The 17,091-nt window shown below is 43.0% G+C and overlaps 1 protein-coding gene across 3 annotated transcripts in view; it reads left to right on the top strand.

Moving 5' to 3' along the window:
• The window catches only part of c2h9orf85 (chromosome 2 C9orf85 homolog), a 31,006-nt gene that overhangs the window by 12,291 nt on the left and 1,624 nt on the right, over positions 1-17,091 (top strand). For 2 of the 3 annotated variants that reach the window (XM_043716474.1, XM_043716463.1), the window contains exon 3: positions 8,270-8,383. The exons of the other annotated variant lie outside the window; for it this stretch is intronic. In XM_043716474.1, coding sequence (XP_043572409.1) covers positions 8,270-8,383 — 114 coding nt within the window. The remainder of the gene's footprint in view (positions 1-8,269; positions 8,384-17,091) is intronic. 3 annotated transcript variants of the gene reach the window in all.

The following is a 17,091-nucleotide window of genomic DNA, read 5'->3' as shown; positions in this document are numbered from 1 at the left end:
AATCTGAATACAGGCTGTTGTCAGGAACAACAGTTTAATACATGCTCTTGCTAACAACAAAATGGCTTCTTAATGCAAGTAACATGACAACATGGCTTTAGGCTGCAAATTGACAATTCTGCTTAAAGTGGTTTTTAACCCTGCTAAAAGTTGCATTCTTCAATTAACCATAAAGTACTGAAACAAAGATTAGCAGACAATGCTTCCTTTACAGCATAGAAATGACTAGACAAGATAAGATATTACTAGCCATCCTAACTGACCTTGCAAGTGCATGTGCAAAGGGAGATAAAGAAGCTTGGATGTGTAAACAAAAGTTCGTTCCCAGGAAACGTCATTAGGTTAAGTTGCTGTCAATAATGTCAATTTTTTATTAAATTTGATTGGTAATTGTTTTCAATCTGCTCTGTAACACCATGGTTGTACTTCTTTTCAAAAATGATATGGAAGTGTCTTTGTCTTAAGCCATGTATGCAGTTTCTCATAGGGACACAGAAGTGTTTAACCTCTGTCTTGCTGGACAAGGTATGGACAAGGCCTTGGTGATAAGAAAGTGTGAAATCTTACAGAACCAGACTGAATTGCTAGTGTTTATTGACTGATCGCGGAACTGAGACCTTCCCCTAACTCCCCGGGGAGTCCAGATCTTTACTACAACTCAGGACAAATAGATCTTCATGGGTTGACTGAGAAAGAGAAACTGATTTACACTTTTGTTTTAAAAAACTGGATACAAGTTTCATCAATCTATTTGGGAACATTTTCAATATAACCAGCATAGATACATTGAAGTGGCATGGGGCTGGCAATGCACTGATCACCCAGAGGCCTCAGCTAATGGGGGTATTCAGTTCAAATCCAACGGGGGTAGCTCCTGGAATTTAAATTCAGTTAATAAATCTGGTCTGAGTAACTGTGACTGTGAAACTATGATTGTTGTGAAACGTGATCCCACAGCATCCTTTTTTTTAGGGAGAGAAATCTGCCAGCCTCACTCAGGCCCACATGTGACTCCAGTACTATTGCTGATTTTTAACCACAATCTAAAACACCCCAGCAAGGCAGTCAGGTCAAGGACAAATAAACACTGGCAATAAATGTCACATTTGGTGGTGCCCCCACCTCCCATGAAAGAACTTTTAAAAAGCGACTTGGTGCATTGGGGATTATCTTGTCTGGGTTAGTTGAAGAGAAATGAGGCAATATAAACATTAGGTGGAGCTATTCGGCTAAAAATGTGTTTTTTGACAACGTAACTCAGTGGGGCTCAATAGTTTCATATTGGCTCAATCGTGTAATGTGTTTCAACGAGGTTTTTGATACTGTCATTACTATAGAGCATAATCCTAGATCAGTTATCAATCATTTAATTCCGATATGTCATTTTTTTTTAAAGGCAAGTGCTGCAGCCAAACAAATGTGGATGTAAATTCACTGTTTAATGTCGGGTATCACCCATCTAAAACACAAAGGAGACCACAAAAAGCTTTTCGCAGAGGGTCCCAAGTCTTTGAATCTCTCTTTCTGAATGGGTGGGAGAAGTAGAGCCCTTGAACATTTTTAAAATGGAGGTAGATTGATTCTTTTTAAAAAGAAGTGAAATATTTTCAGGGCTGGGTGGGAATGAGGATTTCTGCTTATAATCAGATCATTCATGATCTAATGGAAGGGCAGCGCATGCTCAAAGCACTGAAGAGCCCATGCCTGCTCCAAGCCATTGAACATATCTGGAGAAGATCCTGGATTGTCACACACCCGACGAGGTGTCAAGGAAGCATCAAGCAAATTGATTAGAGGGAGAAATGTACCATAAAAAATTAAATCTCTACTGAGTTATTCCAGCTGTGATCATGATAGGAAAAAAGAAAGCAGTCTGGGCAAGAGACATGTTTAATGGTCAGCTTACAAGAATACACAAGAACAGTGGTTAAAATCCAGTTCAGCCTTGGTTTGTGTATACTGGTGGTGTGCTAATGAGCTGAAGTACTTGACCACTATCCTGGTCTCAATTACTAATGTGCTGAGAAAGTCATAGTTGAAGAGCCAGTTGCTAAGCACCCTTACATTACAGCTAAAAGATTTCTAGCTCTGGTGTGCTAGAAAACAGGCAAAAGGATTTCGATGAATCTGCACAGCTCAAACTCTCAATAACTCTTCAACTACCACCATCAACACTATCAGTATCAAACATTGTGACAGCTACAACATTTTTCCTTCTACTCTTCTCGAACAACTTTTCTTTTAAATCTTTAATTGTTTTTGTACTCTCATTCATAATTCATATGTTATTATTTCTTTAGTGTTTTTGGTAACTAATAAACTCTCTTGTTGACATAACAGCCTAATTAAATTGGCTCCATTTGAAACATGGCTTAATTTAGTCTGGGAGCAAGATATCCAAACGAAGGGCATCCTTTTGTAGATTTTGTGACCAACGAAAGGGGGTGGATGAATAAAGAAGGGAGGCCAGTTCATTCCACCTCATCCTGGACCATGACCATTAGGCTGTCCCTTCTGGAACAGTAATAACTTGGGGAAACCTTTCCCAGGGTCTGATCATAATGACATTATTTCCTTTTGTGGTTAAAGCAAATAACTTTTGCTTTAACCTTCCAAAAAGCATTTCCTGTCAGCAATCACACTGATAGGTTCAGCTAGCAAGTTTTTTAAATATGCAGCTTCTGTTATCTGGATGAGATGCAGGTATTGACGGTCCTTTGTGATCCTAATGAGGTGGTTTCCAATGTATTTTGGATTCTTTAGACATTCAAGCTATATTCTCAATAGCCTCTCAATCCTGGTTCACCAAATGGTTAACAATGTATTGCAGATCTCCATTTCTAACTCTCGATCAATTAAGCTCCAATATAACAGAAATTGTTATAGCACATTAATGTCACCACACTTTGTTGCATTTTAAGTTTCTTTCAGTACAATACAGATTTGCATCGGTGTCTTAAGAATAGCAGAGTCAAAAGGCTGGCTGATTTTTAGAGGGATAGTGAATCTCCTTGTTGCTTCATACTCTAAAGCTTCCAGTAGCTGAGGGGGGTAGTTTTAGTGGGTGCTGAAGGATGCTAACCACTGAACTAAGTTTATCGAGGAAGATAATGCAGCCTACCTCTGGAGGCGCTTCATTTCATTTTTCTTTACAGCCTGCCTTATTATTTGACCAGAATTGTTACAAACCCTAGTACTGAATAAGTTTAGAGTCATAGAGACGTACCCTTCAGTCCAACTCATCTATGCCGACCAGATATCCTAAATTAATCTAAACCCATTTGCCAGCACTTGGCCCATATCTGTCTAAACCCTTCCTATTCATATACCCATCCAGATGTCTTTTAAATGTTGTAATTGTACCAGTCTCCTCCACTTCCTCCAGCAGCTCATTCCATACATGCATCACTCTTTGCGTGAAACAGTTGCCCCTTAGATTCCTTTTTAAATCTTTACCCTCTCATTCTAAGCCATTGCCCTCTAGTTTTGGACTCGCCCCAATACAGATAAAAGACCTTGTCTATCTACCCTATCCATGCCCCTCATGATTTTATAAACCTCTATAAGGTCACCCCTCAGCATCTGACCCCAACCTGTTCAACCTCTCCCTGTAGCTCAAATTCTCCAACCCTGGCAACATCTTTCTAAATCTTTTCTGAACCCTTTCAAGTTTCACAACATCCTTCCAATAGGAAGAAGAGAATAGCACACAATATTCCAAAAGTAGCCTAACCAAAGTCCTGTACAGCTGCAACATAACCTCCCAACTCTCATATTCTATGCTCTGGATTAGTGGTGCTGGAAGAGCACAGCAGTTCTGGCAGCATCTATGCTCTATGCTCTGACCAATAAAGAAAAGCTTACCAAATGTCGTCTTCACTACCCTACCTACCTGAGACTCTAAGTTCAAGGAACTATAACCTTGCACTTCAAGGTCTTTGTTCAGTAATACTCGCCAGGACCTTACCATTAAGTGTACAAATCCTGCTTTGATTTGCTTTTCCAAAATGCAGCACCTCGCATTTATCTAAGTTATGCGGCATCTAACACTCCTTGACCCATTGGCCCATCTGATCAAGATTCAATTGTACTCTGAGGTAACCTTCCTCGCTGTCCACTACACCTCCAATTTTTGTGTCATCTGCAAACTTACTGACTATACCTTCTATGTTCACATCTAAGTCATTTATATAAATGAAGAAAAGCAGTGGACCCAGCACCGATCCTTGTGGCACTCCACTGGTCACAGACCTGTAGTCTGAAAAGCAATCCTCCACCACCACCTACTCTCTCCTATCTCTGAGCCTGTTCTCTATCCAAATGGCTAACTCTCCCTATATTCCATGTGATCTAACCTTGCTAACCAATCTACCATGACGAACGTTGTCGAACATCTTGCTGAAGTCCCCATAGTTCACATCCACCATTCTGCCCTCATCAATCGTTTTTGTTACTTCTTCAAAAAACTCGATCAAGGTGGTGAGGCATTATTTCCCACACACAAAGCCATGTTGACTATCCCTAATCAGTCCTTGCCTTTACAAATATATGTAAATCCTATCCCTCGGGATTCCTCGATAACTTGCCCACCACCGATGTCAGGCTCATTGGTCCTGTAGTTCTCTGGCTTTTCCTTACCACCTTTCTTAAATAGTGACACCACGTGTGCCAACCTCCAGTCTTCCAGCACCTCACTGTGTCTATCGATGATACAAATATCTCTGCAACGGTCCCAGCAATCACTTCCCTAGCTTCCCACAGAGTTCTAAGATACACTTGATCAGGTCCTGGGGATTTATCCACCTTTGTGCATTTCAAGACATCCAGCACCACCACCTCTGTAATATGGACATTTTTCAAGATGTCACCGTCTATTTCCCCACATTCTATATCTTCCACGTCCTTCTCCACAGTAAACATTGATGCAAAACACTCATTTCGTGTCTCCCCCATCTCCTGTGGTTCCACATATAGACTGCCTTGCTTATCTTTGAGGAGTCCTATTCTCTCCCTAGTTATTCTTTTGTTCTTAATGTATTTATAAAACCTGTTTGGATTCTGCTTAACCCTATTTTCCAAAGCTATCTCATGTCCCCTTTCTGCCCTCCTGATTTCCCTCTTAAGTATGTGCCTACTGTCTTCATATGTTTCTAAGGATTCACTCTATCTCTGTGTCTATACCTGGCATGTACTTCATTCTTTTCTGTGACCAAAACCTCAACTTCTCTTATCATCTAGCATTCCCGATACCTACCAGCCTTGCCTTTCACTCTAACAGGAACATATTGTCTCTAGACTCGCGTTATCTCATTTTTGAAGGCTTCCCATTTTCCAGCCGTCCCTTTACCTGCAAACATCCGCACCCAATCAACATTTGAAAGTTCTTGCCTATTGGCCTTCCTCCAGTTTAGAACTTCAAGTTTTAGATCCAGTGTATCCTTTTCCCTCACTACTTTAAAACTAACAGAATTATGGTCACTAGTCCCAAAGTGCTCTCCCACTGACGCCTCAGTCACCCGCCCTGCCTTATTTCCCAAGAATAGGTTGTTTTACACCCTCTCTAGAAGGGACATCCACATACTGAATCAGAAAATTTTCTTGTACACACTTAACAAATTTCCCTCCGTCCAACCTTTAACACTATGGCAGTCCCAGTCTATGTTTGGAAAGTTAAAATCCCCTTCCATAACACAGATAACAAAGATCTCCTTACAAATTTGTTTCTCAATTTCCCACTGACTATTGGGAGTCTGTAGTGCAATTCCAGGAAGGTGATCATCCATTTCTTATTTCTCAGTTCCACACAAGTAACTTTCCTGTACATATTCCCAGGAATATACTCCCTGAGTACAGCTGTAATGCTGTTCCTTATCAAAAATGCCACTCCCTCTCCTCTCTTGCCTCCCTTTCTATCCTTGCAATGGCATTTGTATCCTGGAACATTAAGCTGCCAGTCCTGACCATCACTGGGCCATGTCTCTGTAATTGCTATGATATTAAGAGTGTGGTGCAAGAAAAGCAAAGCAGATCAGGGAGCTTCGGAGGAGCAGGAGAGTCGACTCCACCGCTCTTCAGATGCTGCCTGACTTGCTGTTCTTTTCCGGCACCACACTGTCAACTCTAATCTCCAGCATCTGCAGTCCGTGCCGTGGGCGGCACGGTGGCACAGTGGTTAGCAGTGCTGCCTCACAGCGCCAGAGACCCGGGTTCAATTCCCGCCTCAGGCGACTGACTGTGTGGAGTTTGCACGTCCCCCCCGTGTCTGCGTGGGTTTCCTCCGGGTGCTCCGGTTTCCTCCCACAGTCCAAAGATGTGCAGGTGAATTGGCCATGCTAAATTGCCCATAGTGTTAGGTAAGGGGTAAATGTAGGGGTATGGGTGGGTTGCGCTTCAGCGGGTCAGTGTGGACCTGTTGGGCCGAAGGGCCTGTTTCCACACTGTAATCTAATCTAGTCCTCACTTTCGCCTAATTGCTATGATTATCCCAGTCCCATGTTGTAAACCATGCCCTGAGTTCATCTGCCTTCCCAAGAGGCCTAACAAGGCCTCTTGCATTGAAATAAATGCAGTTTAACTTACCTCGTTCTCTGCTTTGTTCCTGTCTGCCCTGACTGTTTGTTTGACTTGTTCCTTTTCCCAACTGTACCAGTTTCAGACTGATCTCTTTCCTCTCCACCTCAGTGGGTCCACCTACCCCCCAAACTTGCTGGTTTAAATCCTCTCAAGCAGCTCGAGCAAATCTCAGGGACTTCCTTTTTTAAATTTCTGCCTAACACTTTATATTCTCCCTTCAGAATCTCATCCTTTTTCATTCCTATGTTGCTAATTCCTGTGTATATAACGGCCTCCTGTCGGCTCCAGTCCCCTTTGAGAATATTTTGCTCTCTCTCCAAGATATCCTTGATCCTGGCACCAGGGGCACAACACGCCATTCTGATTTCTTGCTGTTAGCCCCTGATGAGAGAATCCCCGATCGCAACTGATCATTTAGAACCTAATGTACCTCTGGTTACATTAGAGCTAGTCTCAGTACCAGAAACTGAGCTGTTTGTGCTACATTTCCCTGAGTTTCCATCACCCTCTCCGTTTTCCAAAACAGCATACTTGTTTATGATGGAGATAGCCATGGGAGACCCCTGCACTACCTGCCTCCCTCTCCTACCTTTCCTGGAGGTAACCCACCTGATTGTATCTGTGGTTTTTCTCCCTTCCTATAACTGCCATCCATCCAACCACCCCCCCCACCCCCAGCTCCTGTAAATTCCTCATTGCCCCAACTGCTGCTCCAACAATCCATGCAATATGATAGGATTCGCAACCAAACACATTTAATGCTGACGTAATCATTAGTAACATGGAAATTCTCCCTAATCTCCCAAATCTGACAGGAAGAGCACATCATTCTACTAAAGGCCATCTTTGCACTTTAACGGTCTCCAGAAAAAAGCACAGTCTTACAGCTCTAAAAATCACCGCTCCATGCTAACTTACTACCTATGTTTTATATTTTTAAATTTTAATCAAGAGACAGATCTCAATAAAACATATAACCAAAACAGGCAGCAAGGTTACACTTAAAAATCATGCACTTATCTGCTCCTGTGCAATGAGTTCTCCCATCCATGTTCCTCCAAGGTCAGCTGTGAATTCCAGAGTTTGTTCATTTTGCTTAGACGCAATCTGTCCAGAAATGCTTGAACTCAAACAGCAAAGGCAGTAGCTGTGCAGATTCACAGCTGTGTCAGACAGCAGTGCAGGTCGGTCTCTCACACTCACTCTCTCGCTCTCACACATACATGTACACGCACACTTGCTCACTGGCCATAAGTGCGGTAATTTCGATCTTGGATTACCTAGAATCGTTCATTTTATCTTGGTCTTCTGACATTATGAACAGGTTATAAGGGGGTAAATAGATATTGAATTATTTTCCTCATCAGCAAAATAGTGGTGTGGACACCAAGCTTATCACAAATGCTTACTCTTTCAAAGGGTAATTAAGATAATTGCATTGAAGTAGGGGAATAACAAAGTTCATGGGGAGCTAGTACAATGGAATGAAAGCAGCTGGTTTCAACCAGCATAGAATTGAGGGGCAGAGTGGCTTGTCTCTGTGCTGACATTCCAATAATTCTGAATAGAAATGCAAAATATAAGAACTCAACCTTTAAATTACTGTTGTACATAATAGATGTCTGTTGTTCTGTTAAAATATCAGCAGTGTGCAGCTTATACAAATTTTCTTATTTCCTTTTTTATTTCTGTTTAGTGTTAAATGCCTTCAGAAAACAGTGAAGGACTCTTACCACATTATGTGTAAACCCTGTGCTTTCAAATTGGAACTCTGCGCCAAATGTGGGAAGAAAGAAGAGATTGTGTATCCGTATGTATTTTTTTTGCAACACTTTATAATTGGTGAGGAAATAATGGAATCTTCCAGATCCCAACAGGAAAGATAATTTTCAAAAGCCAATGAAATCCTATGGTACAAAATTTGGAACTTTTATTCTCCTAGTTTTTATTTTGTTTTCCAGTAACATGGACAGTGCAGGCAAGGTCGTGCTTGTTGTCCATCCCTCATTGCCCTTGCCAACCAAGTTCTCCTACTGTACAGCCAGCAATGTAATGTTGTTTAAGCTACATAGACTCATTGAATGTTAACACCACAGAGGATAGGCGTGACTGACTTTGTGCATATGACTGCTGTGAGAGAAACCCAGTTAGTCCCATACCAGTGCATGTTCCCTGTGGCCCTGCAAACTATTTCTTCAGATAATTGTGCAATTCCCGTTTTATTGAAAACTTGAACTGAACCACCGCACTGTCAGTCAGTACGTTTCAGATCCTAAGTAATTGTGGCATTTTCTTTAAAAAAAGACTTGCTCTCACTGTCTCTGGTTCTTTTACCATTCACTTTCAATAGGTGTCCAATGGTTCTTACTGCTTCTGCAAATAGGAGCATTTGCTCCCTATGTATTCTCATGGCTTTGAAGACCTCTTTTGAAACATCTCTCAATCTTTCTTTTAAGGGGAAGAACACCAGTTTCTTGAATAAGTTAAGTCTTTCATCCCAGGAACCTTTCTTATCAATCTTTTCTACTTTGAATGCCAAAATGGGCCACCAAGGCATGTGCAGATGAGACCACAATTTGCTGTGACAGGCTTCAGGATTGGTCTGTGCACAGGCTGCTCCATCACTGCAGTGTGTAGAATGCTCCACCCTTTTAGTTGTTTAAAGCAAGAGCCCAATCCGCTGTGCTGACCCAAGTGAAAACGAACTGCTGGAGAAGTTCAGCAAGTCTGGCAGCATCTGTGGAGAGAATATCGTTTTGAATCCAGTGACCCTTCTTTGGAAAGCACTGGCCTCAGCTACTTCTCACGCTTCCACACACAGATTCAGTCCGTGGCTGAGTAGAAAGTGGCTGCTCAAAAGGAAGAGAAATGTCGATCAGCCAAGATCCCAGTGTGTACAAGCAGTGTGTTTATATTGTCAGTGCCATATTTGTGACAGACAGCTGCTGCTACAGCTGGGGCAGTGGTGAACAGAAGCATTTAATACAAGATCTTCATTGATATGATGTGTTTCTGGACCATAGTATATGCTATGAGTCTGTTAACCAATAGATTAGTGATATTCTCTCAGCAATGAGCAGGATGTGCATCCTCAGTAGCATCTGCCTTTGTCAACATTAAGCTGACTCGCATATGCATGGTGGTTCATAATGGAACAATATTTCAGAAAATCTTGATGCATTTCAGAATTGGAAGCAACAAACAATTTTATCTTCAAAAATATGACAATTCTTTCAAATAAAAGCTGGTCATGTAATTTTGGGTCCAAGGTAAATCCATTGCAAAAACTGGTGGGATTGTATTTGTTAACATAATCCATGGTCATCAACAAGAAGTCAGAAACTATCCCCCCCTCTTTTTTTTATATAAGCAAACATACAACTGATAAAGAACATAACATCAAGTTAGTACATTTGCTTTAAAATAATTATTATCTGTAATAAAAACAGGAAATGCCTGGAATGCTTCCCAAGTCTGGCGACATCATTGGAGAGAGAAGCAGATTTAATGGAACTGATTTTAACTTTTTTTTTTAAATGAATGGGTTTTGAGTGAGTTAACCATTTCAAGTCAATTAGCTGTCACTGCTAATATTGACTGCACAATCCAGTTCCACTTGTAGAAGGACCCAGACTGCAGACTGTCCCTCAAGGGGCACACAGATATAGCCAGAGTGAAGGCCCTTTCTTTCCTTCTTACCCGTTTGCCAAGGATTAAGTCCAAGTTGAACCTATAGGTGGTCAGTGGGCCCAGGAGCAGAGAGATGAATCTGCTCACTTGTCCAGTCCCTACCATTGCATGAACTGTGGAAGTGAAGCGCAGGAAGAAACTGAGGAGCAACTTGTTCAAACAGTGATGGAGGAGGCTGCAGCTGTACTCATTGGACCAAAGTATTGAACAGCGTCTCATCCAAATACCAAAACATGTAGGCATTTTCTTGTCGATACCGTGAGGTTTATAAGGTGCCGAATTGTGTTCTATGTCTCATTCATTCAAAGTTCACGTGTTAATATTATCCCACATTTTTGAGACAGAGCAGAAGTCATCTTAAGACAGCTTTATAGATTGACTGACTGTTTAATGACACGTGCAAGCTTGTAGCTGATCTTCTCTGCAACAACAGATTGAGATGGCTTGGTGAACACATCTAACTATTCACCATCCTGCCAGACCAGTGACTGAATTCGGTGCAACATATTACCCTGATGTATTCACCATTATAGAGTCATTGAGATGTACAGCATGGAAACAGACCCTTCAGTCCAACTCATCCATGTCGACCAGATATCCCAACCCCATTCTAGTCCCTCCTGTCAGCACCTGGCCCATATCCCTCCAAACCCTTCCTATTCATATACCCATCAAGATGCCTTTTAAATGTTGCAATTGTACTAGCCTCCACCCCACTTCCTCTGCCAGCTCATTCCATACACGCACCACCCTCTGAGTGAAAAAGTTGCCTCTTAGGTCTCTTTTATATCTTTCCCCTCTCACCCTAAACCTATGCCCTCTAGTTCTGGGCTCCCCCACCCCAGGGAAATGACTTTGTCTATTTATTCTATCCATACCCCTCATGATTTTATGAACCTCTATAAGGTCACCCCTCAGCCTTTGATGCTCCAGGGAAAACAGCCCCAGCCTATTCAACCTCTCCCTTTAGCTCAAATCCTCCAGCCCTGGCAACATCCTTGTAAATCTTTTCTGAACCCTTTCAAGTTTCACAACATCTTTCCGCTTGGAAGGAGACCAGAATTGCATGCACTATTCCAGCAGTGGCCTAACCAATGTCCTGTACAGCCACAACATGACCTCCCAACTCCTGTACTCAATACTCTGACCAGTAAAGGAAAGCACACCAAACACCTTCTTCACTATCCTATCTACCTGTGACTTCACTTTGAAGGAGCTATGAACCTGCACTCCAAGATCTCTTTATTCAGCAACACTCCCTAGGACCATACCATTAAGTGTATAAGTCCTGCTAAGATTTGCTTTCCCAAAATGCAGTACCTCACATTTATCAAAATTAAATTCCATCTGCCCACTTCTCAGCCCATTGGCCCATCTGGTCAAGATCCCATTGTAATCTGAGGTAACCTTCTTTGCTGTCCACTACAACTCCAATTTTGGTGTCATCTGCAAACTTATTAACACTACCTCTTATGCTCACATCCAAATTATTTACATAAATGTTTCCTTGCTTGTCCTTACCGGCTTTCTTGAACAGTGGCACCACGTTAGCCAACTTCCAGTCTTCCGGCACCTCACCTGTAACTATCTCAGTAAGAGGCCCCGCAATCACTTCCCTAGCTTCCCACAGACTTCGAGGGTACACCTGATCAGGTCTTGGGGATGTATCCACTTTTATGCCTTTCAAGGTTGAATCATTTATGTAAATGATTGTCTGTGTGGAGTTTGCGCATTCTCCCCATGCTCCGGTTTCCTCCCACAATCCAAAGATGTACAGGTTAGGCGAATTGGCCATGCTAAATTACCCACAGTGTTAGGTGCATTAGTCAGAGGGAAAATGGGTCCGGGTGGGTTACTCTTCAGAGAATCGCTGTAGATTTTTGGGCCGAAGGGCCTGTTTTCATACTGTAGGGAATCTAAAACAAAAATAATGAAAAGTAGTGGACCCAGCACCAATCCTTCTGGCAGTCCACTGGTCACAGGCCTCCAGTCTGAAAAACAAGCCTCCATCACCATCCTCTGCCCTCTATCTTTGAGCCAGTTCTGTATCCAAATTGTGAGTTTTCCCTGTATTCCATGACATCTGACCTTGCTCACCAGTCTCTCATGGGGAACCTTGGCAAATGCCTTACTGAAGTCCACATAGATCACATCTACCACTGCCCTCATCAATCCTCTTTGTTACTTCTTCAAAAAACTCAATCAAGTTTGTGAGGCATGATTTCCCACGCATAAAGCCATGTTGACTATCCCTAATCAGTCCTTGCCTTTCCAAATACATGTACATCCTGCCCCTCAGGATTCCCTCCAACAACATGCGCACCACCAACGTTAGGCTCACGCATATATAGTTCTCTGGCTTGTCCTTACCACCCTTCTTGAACAGTGGCACCACGTTAGCCAACCTCCAGTCTTCCAGCACCTCACCTGTAATATCGATGATACAAATGTCTCAGTAAGAGGCCCAGCAATCACTTCCCTAGCTTCCCGCAGACTTCGAGGGTACATCTCCCTGGGGTCAGGTCCTGGGGATGTATCCATTTTATGCCTTCCAAGACATCCAGCCCTTCATCCTCTGTAATATGGAATTTTTCAAGATGACACCATCTATTTCCCTTCATTCTATATCTTCCATGTCCTTTTCCACATTAAATACTGATGCAAAATACTCGTTTAGTATCTGCCCCATCTCCTGCGGCTCCACACAAAGCCAGCCTTGCTGATCAGGTTTGGGGCAATCACTATCAGGCTGGTGTAGAGCCAGTATTCTACACAATCCCCACTGGGGAGTTCGGTTAAAATTCTCCCTTTGTTACTGCAAATTGAAGAATTCAATTTCCTGCCAATTAGGGGCGTATTTAACTTCCTTACTAAGTTAATTTACTTGGGTTTATCAGGGAAAGTTCCCAACCACATTGTGCAGGTTCCACCAATAAGGACTATTTCAACTGCAGGCTACAGGCATTGTTAATCACCTAAGTTTAAAAAAAATGCTGAATGTTTTGTTTTGACACTTGCAGACTCTAATCCTTGTACTGAAGCCACGTTCTACACTATCTTCTATAACTCAATTGTCTATTTATCTGAACGGAAAGCATCCTTAGCAACTGTGCAATCTCATTCAATGGAACTGATCTGTTCAGTGGAACGTAGTACCACATTGGTGGCTAATGTTGTTTTACCTGCGTTAGGGAGCTAAAGCTGGATGAACGTTGGATCATTCAGGAGGCTGAGGGGGTGATAGAGAGGAATTATAGAGAGGCCATCACACCTAGGTTGCAGGTTATAGGGAGCTGGGTGATGATCAAGAGAGAGAAAGGGAATGGGCACACAGTGCAGGGACCCTCTGTGGCTGTTCCCCTCAATAATAAATATACCATTTTGGATACTGTTGAGGGGGATGACCTACCAGGAGAAAGACTCAGCAGCCAGTCTCTGGCACTGAGCCTGACTCTGTGGTTCAGAAGGGAGGAGGGTGAATAGGAGAGCGATTCTGATAGGGAATTCAATGGTGAGAGGAACAGACAGGAGTTTCTGTGGTTGCAAACGAGACTGCCGAATGGTATGTTGCCTCCTGGGTTCCAAGGTGAGGGATGTCTCGGATTGAGTCTCTCGGATTCCTAAGGGGCAGAGAGAGCAGCCAGAAATCATGGTCCGCATCGGTACCAATGACATGGCTAGGAATAGGGATGAGGACCTGAAAAGAGAATATTGGAAGTTATGTTGGATTCTAAAAGGCAGGATGAGCAGGGCAGTAATTTCAGGATTGCGACTGGTGTTATGGGCTAGTGAGGCTAGGAGCAGAGAGCTCGTGCAGTAAAACACGTGGCTGCAGGGCTGGTGTAGGAGGGAGGGCTCCAGATTTGTGGATCATTGGGATATCTTCTGGGGAAGGTGGGACCTGTGCCAGAAGGATGGGTTGCATCTGACCTGCAGGCACACCAGTATCCTGGGCGGGAGGTTTATGAGATCTCTTTGGGAGGGTTTAAACTGGATTGGCAGGCGTGTGGGAAGCGGAGCTACAGATCTGAGGATGGAGTAGCTAATGAACAGCCAGATACAGTATGCAGAGAGTCTGTGAGGAGGGATAGACAGTTGATAGGGCAAAGGTGCAGTCAGTATGATGGATCGAGGTGTGTCTATTTTAACACAAGATGTATCAGCAATAAGAGGCATTGAGCATGGCTCAGTACTTTGAACTATGATGTGGCCATTACAGGGTCAGGAATGGTTGTTGGATGTTCCAAGGTGTAGATGTTTCAATAGGAAAAGGAAGGGAGGTAAAAGAGGTGGGGGAGTGGCATTGCTGATCAGCGATAGTATCACAGCTGCAGAAAGGGAAGTAGTGTAGAGGGTTTGTCTTCAGAATCAGTGTGGGTGGAGGTCAGAAACAGGAAAGGAGCAGTCACTTTACTGGGAGTTTTCTACAAACCCCCCAATAGGAACAGAATGGCAGAGGAGCAGATTGGGACACAGATTTTGGAAAGGTGCAGAAGTAACAGGGTTGTTGTCGTCGGTGACTTTAACTTCCCTCGTATTGATTGGAACCTCCTTAGTTCAAATAATTTGAATGGAGCAGTTTTTGTCAGGTGTGTCCAGGAAGGATTCCTGACTCTATATGTGGGGAGGCCATATTGGATTGGTGCTTGGGAACGAACCAGGCCAGGTGTCAGATCTCTCGTGGGAGAGTATTTCCGTGATAGTGATCACAACACCCTGACCTTTCCAATAGTCATGGAGAGGGATAGGTGCAGCTAGTATGGGAAAGTATTTATTTGGGTACAGATGTTCTCAGGGAAATGCACGACAGAAATGAAGGTTGTTTAGGGAGTACTTGCTAATAGTGCTGGACAGGTTTGTCCCACTGAGGCAAAGAAGGGATGGTAGGGTGAAGGAACCTTGGGTGACAAGGAATGTGGAACATCTAGTCAAGAAGAAGAAGGAAGCTTACTTAAGGTTGAGGAGGCAGGGAACTGATAGGGCTGTAGAGGGTTACAAGGTAGCCAAGAAGGAACTGAAGAATGGACTTAGGAGAGGTAAAAGGGGACATAAACAAGCATTAGCGGGTAGGATTAAGGAAAACCCTAAGACATTCTACACTTATGTGAGGAACTAGAGGATAGCCAGAGTGAGGGTAGGGCTGATCAGAAAAAGTGGAGGGAACTTGTGCCTGCAGTAAAGGAGGTTGGGGAAGTTCTAAATTAATACTTTGTTTCAAAAAGTATTCACTACTGAGAGGGACATTAACCTTTATGAGGACATCGTGAAACAGGCTGATATGCTCAAACAGGTTGATATTAAAAAGGAGGATGTGCTGAAAATTTTGAAAAATATAAGGTTTGCTAAGTCCCCTGGGCCAGAGGGGATATGCCAAAGGTTACTACAGGAAGTGAGGGAAGAGATTGCTGTGCGTTTGGTTTTTTTTTTCATCCTCACTGTCTACTGGAGTAGTGCCAGGTGATTGGAGGATGGCAAATGTTATTCCCTTTTTCAAGAAAGGGAATAGGGATAACCCTGGGAATTACAGGACAGTCAGTCTTATGTCTATGGTAGGCAAATTATTGGAGTGGATTCTGAGAGACAGCATTTATGATTACTTGGAAAACCATAGTTTAATTATAGAAAGCATGGCTTTTGGAGGGCAAGTCATGCCTCACAAACCTTATTGAATTCTTTGAGGACGTGACAAAGCATATTGATGAAGATAGAGCAAGGGATATGGTGTGCACGGAGTTTTGAAAGGCTTTTGATAAGGTTCCTCATGATCGCCATATTCAGAAAGTAAGGAGGCATGGGATGCAGGGAAGTTTGGCTGTCTGGATACAGAATTGGCTGACCATAGAAGACAAATGATGGTAATAGATGGAAAGTATTCAGCCTGGAGCTTGCTAACCAGTGGTGTTCCACAGGGATCTGTTCTGGGTCCTCTGCTCTTTGTGATATTTATAAATGACATGGATGTGGAAATGGAAGGATTGGTTAGTAAGTTTGCTGATGACATGAAGGTTGGTGGAGTTGTGAATAGTGTGGAGGTTGTTGTAGGTTGCAGTGGGACATTGACAGGATGCAGAGATGGGCTGATAAGTGGCAGGTGGAGTTCAATCTGGAAAGATGTGAAGTGATTCATTTTGGAAGATTAAACTTGTATGCAGATTACAGGGTTAAAGGCAGGATTTTTGGCAGTGTGGAGGAACAGGGGGATCTTGGGGTCCACATCCATAGATCCCTCAAAGGTGCCACCCAAGTTGATAGGGTTGTTAAGGTGTATGGTGTGTTGGCTTTCATTAGCAGGGGGATTGAGTTTAAGAGCCGTGAGTTATGCTGCAATTCTCTAAAGCCCTGATTGGAATATTGTGTTCAGTTCTAGTCACCTCATTATAGGAAGGGTGTGGAAGCTTTGAGAGGGTACAGAGGAGATTTATCAGGATGCTGCCTGGACTGGACGTCATGTCTTATGAAGAAAGGTTGAGGGAGCTCAAGCTTTTCTCATTGGAGCGAAGAAGGATGAGAGGTGACTTGATAGACGTGTACAGGATGATGACAGAGGCAGATAGAGTGAATAGTCAGAGACTTTTTCCCAGGGCAGAAATGGCGATCACAAGGGGGCATGATTTAAAGGTAATTGGAGGTTAGTTTGGGGGGGCTGTCAGAGGTATGTTCTTTACACAGTATGTGGTGGGTGTCTGGAAATCACTGCCAGCGGTGGTAGTAGAGTCAGATACATTAGGGACATATAAGCGGGTTTTGGATAGGTGCATGGATGATAGTAAAATGAAGGGTATGTCGGTTAGTTTGACCTTAGAGTAAGATAAAAGGTTGGCACAATAT

The sequence above is a fragment of the Chiloscyllium plagiosum genome, chromosome 2 (assembly GCF_004010195.1).
Source record: "Chiloscyllium plagiosum isolate BGI_BamShark_2017 chromosome 2, ASM401019v2, whole genome shotgun sequence".
NCBI lineage: Eukaryota > Metazoa > Chordata > Chondrichthyes > Orectolobiformes > Hemiscylliidae > Chiloscyllium > Chiloscyllium plagiosum.
Note: the sequence above shows the minus strand (reverse complement) of the source record. Positions and strands in the feature narration are given on the sequence as shown.